The 12,058-nt window shown below is 36.5% G+C and overlaps 1 protein-coding gene across 1 annotated transcript in view; it reads right to left on the bottom strand.

Annotated features, from left to right (window-relative positions):
- The window catches only part of NDC1 (NDC1 transmembrane nucleoporin), a 44,592-nt gene that overhangs the window by 23,868 nt on the left and 8,666 nt on the right, over positions 1-12,058 (bottom strand). The window contains exons 5-10 of the mRNA XM_022575731.3: positions 11,673-11,811; positions 8,380-8,488; positions 6,390-6,441; positions 4,493-4,628; positions 3,370-3,462; positions 1,747-1,828 (exon numbers count right to left, since the gene is read on the bottom strand). Of these exons, the coding sequence (XP_022431439.2) occupies positions 1,747-1,828; positions 3,370-3,462; positions 4,493-4,628; positions 6,390-6,441; positions 8,380-8,488; positions 11,673-11,811 (611 nt within the window). The remainder of the gene's footprint in view (positions 1-1,746; positions 1,829-3,369; positions 3,463-4,492; positions 4,629-6,389; positions 6,442-8,379; positions 8,489-11,672; positions 11,812-12,058) is intronic.

Raw genomic sequence — 12,058 nt, 5'->3', positions numbered from 1 at the left:
CATGGGCTTTCTCTAGTTGCGGTGAGCGGGGGCTACTCTTCGTTGAGGTGCGTGCGCTTCTCATTGCAGTGGCTTCTCTCGCTGCAGAGCACGGGCTCTAGGTGCGCAGCTTGAGTAGTTGTGGCTCACGGGTTCTAGAGTGCCAGCTCAGTAGTTGTGGTGCACGGGCTTAGCTGTCCATGGCACGTGGGATCTTCCTGGACCAGGGCTCGAACCTGTGTCCCCTGCATTGGCAGGCAGGTTCTTAACCACTGAGCCACCAGGAAAGCCCCCCAGGACGTTTTTTACCGCTGTATCGCAGGACCAGTAAGGAACTATGTAATGGTCCAGTTACATATTTTTTTCTTCCAGTTTTCAGATATAATTGACATACAGCACTGTATTAGGCTTAAGGTATACAGCATAATGATTTGACTTACATACATCATGAAATGGTTATCACACTAAGTTTAGTGAACATCCATCAACTCTTATAGATACAAAATTAAAGAAATAGAAAAAAAAATTTTTCCCTGTGATGAGAACCCTTAGGATTTACTCTCTTAACAATTTTCATATATAACATACAGCAGTGTTAATTATATTTATCATGTTGTACATTACATCCTTAGTACTTACTTATCTTATAACTGGGAGTTTGTACCTTTTGACTGCCCTCATCTAGTTCCCCCACCCCCACCCCTTGCCTCTGGTAACCACAAATCTCATCTCTATTTCTATGACCAGTTACATTTTAATAATATGTTCTCTGGCAGAGAACATGCCACCCTGGTACGGTTTACTTGAATATCTTGTGAAAACATTTAGTGTATACAGAATTCTTAAGTAAACCTCAGTCTGCTAGAAAAGTATTGCTACAGTTAATTTTCCACAGCATCAGCACTGGATTTTTCATACTACCAAAAGGAGAGTGGCTCCAATCATCTATATTTTTATATAACTGGATTTTATTTCCATGTAACATGTAACTATAGGTTTATTTTATAATGTGGGAATTGGCGAGTTTGGCAAAATAATGAAGAGCTTATTACAGAGATGTAAAGCTACCCAGGTTCTGTCCCCACTGGCGCTGGGCTGGAAGGCTTTCCCTCTAGAACAAGGCAGAGCACTACTGGCCCAGCTGCAGTCTGGAGGAGCTCGGCAAGTAACAATGAAGAAGTGTTTCAGAGTTGCCAAGAGTGTCCTTGGGCCTATCACCATCAAGTCTATTGATAGTTTCTTTTCGCTTCTTTTTTTAAAAAGGAAGGCAAAGTTGCACGGCAGGAAGGGGGAGCTCTGCACTTAAGAGTCAAATGACAGAATTTCTTATTCCAACTCTGACATTAACTTTATTAAGCCATTTTAATCTCTCTGAGACTTAGGTCCTCCATAAGGATTAAACCATCTGATTTTTAAGACCCCTTATAGCATTAAAACTTCTGGGATTCTTAAACTGTACTTTTCTGCTCTAAAACTGTCAGCCTACCTCATAATTTCTTCAGGTGAAGGGAATGAGAGGACAGAAGGAAATAATATAAAAATTTAAAAATACTTTTCCTGGAAATATAATTTCTAACCACAGCAATGCAAACAGTTGTATAATGTTTAAATCAATACTTCATTTAATGGAAGTATTATTAAATATGTGTGATATTTAATGATGTGTGATATTTTAATAAATATATCAAGCTCACCAAAAACTTTAAGTGGAACACTTTCTGCACACACATACTCAGTTCCTATTAGGTCTATTATTTTTAGCAATACCTGGCTGGCTAAGGCTAAAAACTTCTTGTCTTCGTGAAGGAGAATATTGAGAAAGCAACATCAGGTCCTGCAAGGCCAAATACTGAAAGGGAAAAAAATACACACTATTTAATTTTTTTAACCTCTATATAAAATCTTATTTATGAATGGGGCTCAATACTACATATCTAAGGGGAAATCAGTTGAAATTTTTCATGAAGGAAATACTTTTCAGAACCATAACCTTCCTTTCTAGACTTCCAGAACCTTCTTGCCTCTACCCTCTGTAGGCTACCCCAGTCACTGTGGGCTCCAGCTACCTAGGAACTACGGAACTCTCTGTGTTCCTTCCCACCTTATAGTGGGAAACTTAAAACACCACTTCCTCCTGGAACTTCCCTGGCCTCCCCGGCAAAAACATATACTCACACAGCTCTCAACCATGGTACTTACCATAATTTATTGTAACTGCCTGCTTACTTGTCTCACCGGGTTCCACCCACTAAACTGTGAGGCAGGGACAATGTCTTGCTCGCTGCCACGTCCAAAAGCAGTGCCCAGGCACACAGTAGAGACACAACATATGCTGTACTTTTTTACTCAAAATCTTCATTTTGCTCCCTGGCAAACCACTTCACTCATCATTCAAGACACCATCCCTTCTGCGAAGGTTTCCTGCTTTGGTCCCAAGCAGAGTAAGTGGTTCCCACTGCACTTACCACAGTAAATTTTCATTATTTTGTGTATCTGCCTTTTCCATTAGGCTGTGCTTTGTCTTCTTCATCATTACACCCTAAGCAACTAGCAGTGACTAACATCTGCCCAGTAAATAAAGATCTTTTAAATAACCAAATGAGTAACTGATATTTTTGTTTATCTAATAAATTAGTCATAATTGATATTTAAAGGAAATCAGAACCTTAGTGGGTCATTTTCTTATTAGTTTACAACTTTTCTAGAGTGTAATCCAAACTCTAGGTTCTATTTTAATTCTTTTTTTAAGTACTATGACCTCTTAACAAGATCATATCTATTGTAGCTCTACTTTTAAAATTTCAAAATGAAACTTAAATCAAAACAATTTATTCTCACTTAGGTTGATTTATAAACGTACTGCAACTTCTTTAGACTTTTTTGATTAAAATTTGTTTTAGGATTATTATAGTTATTCAAATTTTAAGAGAGTTCATTGAATATGTACACACTATCAAGTACTTCCTTTGATCATAACAGCCAACAATTCTATATGAGTGAAAATATACCTTAAACCAATGATTAAAAAAAAAAATCAGTGTTTTGTTTTGCTACCATGAAGAATTTGTGAAAAGCTAATGTATATGGTTGTATATCATTATATTTCATGCTTGAAATATTTTTATATCTCTCCTAAATACAGAATTAGTCTAGCTTATACACATACGTTGCAATATATACTTGCATCTTAGTCACTTGGAATGAAAACTGAAAAAGTAAACAGCATTTAATGTAGCATGTAGGTGATTTTTACAATACTTTTTACAGTATTAGAATATTCTAGGCCCTCAAAAAATATATCGAAATACTTAATTATGCAAATATTAAGTCTATTCCGTAAGGTAAGTTAGAGATGACTGTGTAAAGACACAAAATGCATAGTTCCGCTACCTTTATGATGAGGGGAGGATTGCTGTTTAAAACTTTCGGGAGGCATTCATCTGACTCTTCTGAAAATGGTGGTTGAACAGGGAACAGACGAGCCTATCAAATATAATCAAATATAAAGACTATGGAATGATTATTTTCATGACTTAATTACATTCAGTAAATTAGCACTATTTGAAATTTATTATAAAGGAGACAATACAACCAAACTAACATCTTTAGTGTTCCTTGCAAAAACAGATTGCATTAAAATTACATATACCCAAATACACTACCTTCTAACATGTTACTTTCCCAATTTTACTAGATCTCTGACTTCCAATAATAGAAACAAATTTAAGAAAAAATTCTCTGAAGTCACTGGAGGGTACAAACCTACAGAGATGGTAAAATAAAACAGAAACACTCATTTTCTAAGACAAACATTTGGATGATGAAGACGATGCAATTCCTACTCATTTAAAATCATTTCTTCAATATAAATTTTTAAAAGTTCCTTCAAAGAACAAGTATTTTGGGCTTCCCTGGTGGCGCAGTGGTTGAGAGTCTGCCTGCCAATGCAGGGGACACGGGTTCGTGCCCCGGTCTGGGAAGATCCCACATGCCGCGGAGCGGCTGGGCCTGTGAGCCATGGCCGCTGAGCCTGTGCTCCGCAACGGGAGAGGCCACAACAGTGAGAGGTCCACATAACGCAAAAAAAAAAAAAAAAAAAAAGAACAAGTATTTTATTGCCTTCCTTATATTTAAATATTTTACTACTGATCAACAGTATCTATATCAATAGCAGTAAAATTAATTAAAAATTCAGGCCGATCTAGTATATGCTCAGTAGAGAAATAGAAACTTTAAGATGAGAATTACACTATAGATAAAACATAGTAAGTACCACTAACAGTTCATTCAGATTAGTTTTCAAACATTAAGAACACTAACACTGTTCCTCAGAAAAAAATACAAATAAATGATGGTTATAAAAGATATATGCCTTATGAAATCTCAGAAGAAAAACCAAAACCCAACTTCTCAAAATGGCTTTGGGCACAACAACATGCTGATCAGTGCTCTACTAAAAATAAACCTCTGCACTCTAAAGCAGAAAAGTACTGACAAAAAACTCAATACTAACCTCTGTGGCATAGATTTTGAAGAGGATCCATGAGATGTACCAAGTCATCAGGACAAAGACACCACAGAGCCAGACGTGGTAAAGTAATGAGAGATTCAAGAGGCCACTCACAGTGTCAAGAGGCCTATGAAACTGCCTGTGAAAGCAGAAATTACTATTTAATCCTGTAGGAAAAATACAATCTAAGCATTTAAGAGACATGAGGCCCTACACTGAGAAACAAACAAATCCTATTTCTAAATAATGATGGTGATAGATTCCTCTCCTTTTGTACCCTGTACAGTTCTTTCACTAATACCTTCTTATAAAGTACACAAGGGAGCCTTAAGGGAAGAGCAGACCTAAACTAGTTCTTAGTTTCTTGCATTCCAAATCTTCACTGTCACTTTGTATGACGGAAGAAGTCTCCCCTAGAGACTGGGTAAAATTTTATTATTGTTGTTTTGTAGCTTGATACTTAAAAACCATTCAGCATGACTAGCACCTCTCCTGGACCAGATTTCACCTCTATCTGTATATGTATAAACAGTTTCATAGTAGTTAAGAACACAAAGTACTATCTAAAAATAACAAACTTTACTTTTAAAATAAGTTAAGAAACTCTGTTAGAATGCTAAATAAAGGGAATGCAGGCAATGTTACCAAAACCTTGAATAGCTCAATTTGCAAAGTCATTATAATCCTACAATCATACTTAGCAATTGTGAAAACAGGACTAGAACCTCTGACTCTGCTATTTGTAAATGTTGTGATTTTGTTAATCACTTGACCTAACCTACCCTCAGTTTCCTCATCCATATGGTGGCATAATCTCTTCATTCTACCTCTTAGGGCTTTTATGAGATTTAAAACAGTTTATGTTAGGAGTGCCCAGCGTAGTACTTGACATTCCTTGGGGTTGGGGTGGCGGTGGGGATGATAAAGTTTTTTTTCTGCTTTTAAATAAGCATCACTGAGGGCCTGGCATACATTAAGTCCAGAATATCAGGCACTGCCATACAAACAAAACATTTTTTAGGTGAATGGAGGAAAAAAGTATTATATTAAATTTCTATCAATACCATTATTATTTTTCTCTTTCCATTTGACCAAGTATAAAACCTGGGCTAACATAATAAATGACCCACATGTTTGGTTTCATATATAGTGATTAAGCAGAAGACAAAGCTAAATTTTACCTAGCGACTTTTAAAAGTTAGGAATTGTTTGAAATCTACACTGGAGAAACCATAATACCTCAAATATCCATTAATGTCGATATTCCCACTCCTCAAAAGTGATAGTAGTTAAGATCATACAAAAGTATCACAGTGGAATAACCAATAATTAAAAGAACAAATACTAATAGAGAAGTTTACATTTATTCGCTAAATAAAGATTAAAGCTTTGCCTATGTGCAAAGTGCATAGGCAATAACTAGAACAATAAACCCCGATGCTGTCACTCCATTGCTACTTATGACCTTCAACTGGTCACGTGACCTGACTCAAATCTGGTTTCCTCACAGGTAAAATTAGAGTAAAACCATAGTATGGTGCTCATCTACCACAACATAGCAAAGAATGATTATTGAGGAGAAAAACAAAAGAGAGGTATGTCCATGCAACTCAAGAAATCCACTTATATAAAAGCTGTATCTAACAAAAAAGGAATTATCATTGCTTATTTTTGGGGAAAGGAACTGGGTGACTAGAGACAGAGGCCAACAGATTCACCATATACCCTTTTATATACCATTGGAATTTTAAATTATGTGAACTATGTGTATTCAAAAATGAATGCAATTTTTTAAAAAATTTAAAGACTAAATCTAAATAAAACATCTGGAAAGTAGCAAACATCTAAAAGGATGGAGAGAATTAAAAGCATTAAAATTAGACTTTTCAGGATCACTTACTCATCTAACTGAAGGTCCATAGCAGTGCTAATCCAAGCTTTGGGAATGTGGCCTGAAATGAAAAAACACCATGCTATAATCATAAAAAGTTAATGAAACAAATCTTAATCATGCTTTGGAACATGAGGTGGATGAGATGACCAAGTAGACACCAAGACCTCAGTCAAAATGCTAGACTTTGATAAGGAATGGGCAGAAAAAGAGAGTAATTTCTAAATACAGGCAGTCCTTGCTTTGTACACGTCCAACATGTACATATTTCAGTTACTGTGGTTTAATAACACCAGCCTGCAACAACACAACTCAAATTTCAGTTACTGTAGCCTTAGCTGTGCATAACTGAATATAGCAATTCTAGCTTTTCAGTAGTACACAGATCAGTATATAGATAACAGATGGACATCCTTTCTTTCAAAGTCTGTTAGTGATTAGTCACTCACGTCTGTTATTCAGTTCTGGCACAGACAGCAAAGCATGTAGTTGTGTTGCCTCCTTATCTGCCATGATAAATCTCCATGACATTTTACCAAAATGAAAAACTGAAAGAGGAAACTGGCCAAAAAGACCAAAGTGCAACAAAGAAATGAAAAGTGGTAACACTGGAAATCTGAATGAAACATAACTGGAATTAAAGAAGAAATAGTTGACATGGATATGTTGACACAGCTGCTACGTCAGCCCAAATGTATTGATACAACAACAGGGGAACATCCAGGCTGACTGCAGTAGGTTAATAAAAAACAACAAAGTGTTAACATTAAAATAACAATTATAAAAGCTATGTAGAAAAATGGATTATATAAACTAAAAATTTTTTAAAGTAGACAACAGAATGGCCTATGCACAAATAGAACAATTTTGTAAAATTATTCCACAGAAAAAAGTAGGACCAGAAAATGTTATAGTCTGAAAACAGTATTTTAGAATGCTGGATTTTGTTTATATTAATACGTGTTGCTATTGAGATTAAGGTTTTCCATTCAACTTGTACTGTTCATTATATTAAATAAGCTGCATCTTTGTGCTTAAAATTCATGTTAATAAATTCTACAATGTCCCCTTAGCAAAAAGGTATTTCTGTTGTATTAGTTAGCAAGTTACAAAAAGTTATAAAAAGGAATATGTTATTTATAGAGTAATGACTAAATGATATACAATATTTTCTTTTTTTTTAAAGGATATATCTTTTTATGTGGTAAAAAATACATTATAAAATTTACCATCTTGACCACTTTTAAGTGTATATACACTGTATGGCACCTTGTCATACAACAGCTCTCCAGAACTTCTTCACCTTGCAAAACTGAAACTCCATGTCCATTGAACAACTCCCCCTTCTCCCCTCCCTCTAGCCCCTGGCAATCACTATTCTACTTTCTATTTCTAAGAGTTTGACTACTTTATTTATTTATATATTTTTAAATATTTATTTATTTTGGCTGCGCCAGGTCTTAGTTGTGGCACACAGGATCTTCGTTGCAGCACACAGGCTCACAGTTGCGGCATGCAGACTCCTAGCTGTGGCATGCATGTGGGATCTAGTTCCCCAACTAGGATCGAACCTGGGCCCCCTGCATTGGGAGTCTGCAGTCTTACCCACTGGACCACCAGGGAAGTCCCTTGACTATTTTAGGCACCTCGTATAAGTGGAATCATGTAGTATTTGTCATTTTGTGCCTGGCTTATTTCACTTAGTATAACGTCTTTAAGGTTCATCCATGTTGTAGCATGTGACAGGCTTTCCTTCTTTTTTAAGGTTGACTATTATTCCATTGTATGTATATACCACATTTTCTGTAACAATATTCTCTCTTAACTAGTCTTTGAACGTTTGAATCTAAATCTAAACACTTAGTCGAAACAAGCAATCAGCTGGGCTAATCACATACCTACAATTGTAGGAAATATATAAATACAATCAAGAATGACTTTGATATTTACTGAGCTGTGAGCTAATACATATACTGTATCAAAAAGCAGAAATTCTTACCAAGAAAATAATACACAATGCAGAAATTTCTAAGCAGGAACAGCGATTCCACACAACTATGCTTAACTAGCAAAGGCAAAGACCTCCTGAAGCGCAAGAACTTGTATTGCTGTGGAAGAAAAGAAAACCAGAATCAAATGACATTCAAACAAAGGTTCTTTTTTATTCCAAAACAAGCACATAACTATAACGGTCCACACAAAAACATAATCACTGCATAAAAAGACAAAGTTTATTCGAGAGGTAAAAAAATCATCCATTTCAGATGTTAAAGTATTTAATATTTACATTATACAACATCTCATTGATATGAGATCAGAAATGAGAAAATTAACAATATCAATCTATACTTATAGTAAGGACTACAGAGATGGAGTAAGTACAAAAAACATAATAATAATTACAACAATAGCAGCTAACATTCTTTGGATGCTTATCACATACCAGGTAGTGTTCCAAGCACTTTAAATGCATTAATCCATTTAAACCTCACAACAACCCCATGAAGGAGGTTCTATTATTATCCCCATCTTACAGATGAGAAAACCAAGGCACAGAGAGGGTAAGCAACTTAACCAGTGTTACCGCTAGCAAAAGAAAAATCTGCAATTTTAATGCAGGCAGGCTGGCTTCAGAGCCTGCAACCTTAAAGATAATGTATGCTGCCTTTACACTAAAATGTTTCACATGCTGTTTGCAGAAAAATAGGAGGTAGTGAAGAAGACACGAGACTAAGAATTGGGAGACCCGAGTTCTAGTGCTTCCTCTTTCTGTATAACATTAAATCAGCCTCGTCTCCTATCTAATTATCTGTGAGATAAGAAGGCTGAACCAGCTAAACAGTTCCTTAGTGGGTACCTTCCAACGCTAACAATCTAAGAGAAAAGAATCAAATATGAAAAAATATGAAATGTTTTTCCTGAAAAAATTACACTTCTTGTGAAACAAGGGTTGTCGGCCCTAAAAATGCCAATGGAAAAAATAATTTTTAAATTATTGGAAAGAATCTAAGGAAACCCAATGAACCAAAGATGGACTTCCCAAATTCTGGTCTTCTTTTGTGTTTATATTAAGGCTGATCCTTCTCTAAGGATTTCAGAAGCTAAAGGACAGCAAAGAATTACAGTCCTTAGGTAGAGGTTATGTCTTCATACCACGTCTGCAGATTCCCACAGCATCTTACAAAAAGCAGCCCAGGTGAAATGAATGCTTGATCACTAACCATACAGCTTGAAGTATCCTGATTTATTCAGATATTTTCGAACTCCAAGACATGGAATTGCACTATTCGATGCAGTTACTGGGTGCTACCACCATCTCACCTCAACCCCCTAATAAAAAGGACACAGTCCCTAAACTATTCCTACTGCAGCTCTCACCTCCATCATCACTCTCAAGGGTCCAGAGAGGCTAAGGAAGCAGGCAGACATTTCAGTAGATACGCACAGAACAGCTAATAAACCCTCTTCTTGCTCCCAAGCTGAAGTGTTTTTCAATTCCCTGTTGGGTTCTTCTGTGATTTGGCTATGAGCTACCCTGTACCTATTCAAATATTTACTATGTGCCAGGCTCTATAAATCTTATCTCATTTAATACTTTCAAATAGTCTTGTTGGCGTATAACTTGCCAAGCCTGTCTTGGCATTAATCCATTTCTTTGTCCCCTACTCCATGCCAACGTTCTGCTTTTCCCTATCAGTCTGTCATTAAGAATTTAATAAGGGCAATAGAACTAGTTTTTGTAGCATAGGCAAGTTTATAGAAAAAAACCCTAATGGACTAATGGTAAATGGTTAAAATTACTAGATTTTTAAAAACATCTAATTTTTCATACTGTTATATGAAAAAAGTAGTTACTGAATAATATGTACAATATAAAACTATTTATGAAAACCCCACCCCACAAACTATGTAGTATTATAGCTACTATATATATAAATGTACAGTAAAGGGTCTGGAAGAATACACAAGAATTAATCTAAGATTTTATCAAAAGCTATTATAAAAAATTTAGTAGTCAAATTTTACAAATGTAACAGTACATGGTAGAAACAATAATTTATCAGTACTGTCAATCCTGGACTCCCCTTGTTCACTCTTACACGTCCGTGATGTTAAATAGGTGGTTACTTTCAACACAAGTCCGTGGAGGAGCAAGATATTTGGGGGTAATCTCATTTTTCTCTAATTTTTTTTTCTTCATTTCCTATATTCTTAACTATGTTTAGATCAAAGCTGATTCACCATGGATATTTCTATACAGGATTTTGGGGGGTTTTCTCCTTTTGAAATTCTGAGGTGGCAAAGCTGACACTCTGCTTTAATTCACCTTCACAAGATGTGAAGAATTTATAAATAGGACTCTTTGTTCATACACTCACAGACTGCAGGAAGATAAGGGCCAGATCCAGATAAGGGCCAGATCCTGTGAGCACTGTCTCCTTGCAGTAGGTGTATTTTCATCAGATTGTTCTCAGGGATGCAACAGGCATGTGAAAATTTTAGTTAAACCAGGAGAATCCTAATCCGTCACACTCTCACACTTACACTCTTGTGGAACATCATTTGTTTACATACCCCTCCCTCCCTACCGGACTGCGTCTTAGTGGGAAGGGGCTGGTTCTAACAGTTTTGCTCCAAAGCCCCGTACTCAGCATGCCCTAGAGCAGGAATGAAGCGAATAATAGCACAGTCAAGAATACCAGCAACAGGCTGGGGATAGCCTTGATGGCACCGGAAAAATCTCAACCGAACTTTCTCTCTCCTGCCAGAGGAAGAGTCAGCTCCTACCAAACTAGTAGAATTTTTAAAACCTGTCCCACTCAAACCAGTCAAAACTGTTTTATTTATGCACATCAAGCCTTGTTCTGAAAAGGATTTGAGACAGTAACTGACATATTCTATACTTAGTTGTACATTCTCAAGCTTATGAGCTTCTTAGGTTCAAAAAGAAGCTGGCAGCTGCACAGAGGTACTTTGCATGAATGTCATCCTCCTCCTCCCCCGGCCCTGCCAGGTCACAGCAACTGCCACTACCTAGCAGGGAGGGGAAGAGTGGAGCAAAGAGGTATTCTGAGAGTGGCAGCAGGAAGGGCAACTGCAGCTCTCAAACAGACACTGGAGTCTCATGAAGACAAAGATCTACTCTCCAAATGGCATTTTGAGGATCTCAGTCCTAAGTTTTGCTGATCAAATCTTGAATTAATCAGGCAATGCCAGTTATATATACAAACACCAAGGCAATTTTAACTCTGCCAAATTCTGACATAAAGTAATGCTCAAATCATAGCTTACCTGTATGATGGGAAATGGAAGATAGTTCATGTTGTTAATAAAATACAGGAGGCTATAGCTATAGCCCATAAATGCTCCAGCCAGCAGAAAAAAAAGGTGATACTCATTTAAGCAGGTTTGTGCAGCAGGGCTATCTAAGCTGAAGGGGAAAAGTTAGGTTATTAATTCAACAGTCAGGGACACATATTACTATTTCAGGCTTATTATTTACTGAAGGCAAAGCTTTGACTTAATTACTTAAGAAATGCCCCAAATTCTAACAAAGGGGTTAAATGTGGGCAAAAGATTAACAAAACCCTTTTCCCTGATGCATGAGAACTTGACCTTTAGTTAATGCTCTAGCTCTGCTCCTCCAGAAATCTGGTAAGGGTAAGAAAGTCCCCTGT

This window comes from Delphinapterus leucas, chromosome 1 (genome assembly GCF_059928025.1).
Source record: "Delphinapterus leucas isolate spDelLeu-1000000601 "Yukka" chromosome 1, BTC_Dleu_Yukka2, whole genome shotgun sequence".
NCBI lineage: Eukaryota > Metazoa > Chordata > Mammalia > Artiodactyla > Monodontidae > Delphinapterus > Delphinapterus leucas.
Note: the sequence above shows the minus strand (reverse complement) of the source record. Positions and strands in the feature narration are given on the sequence as shown.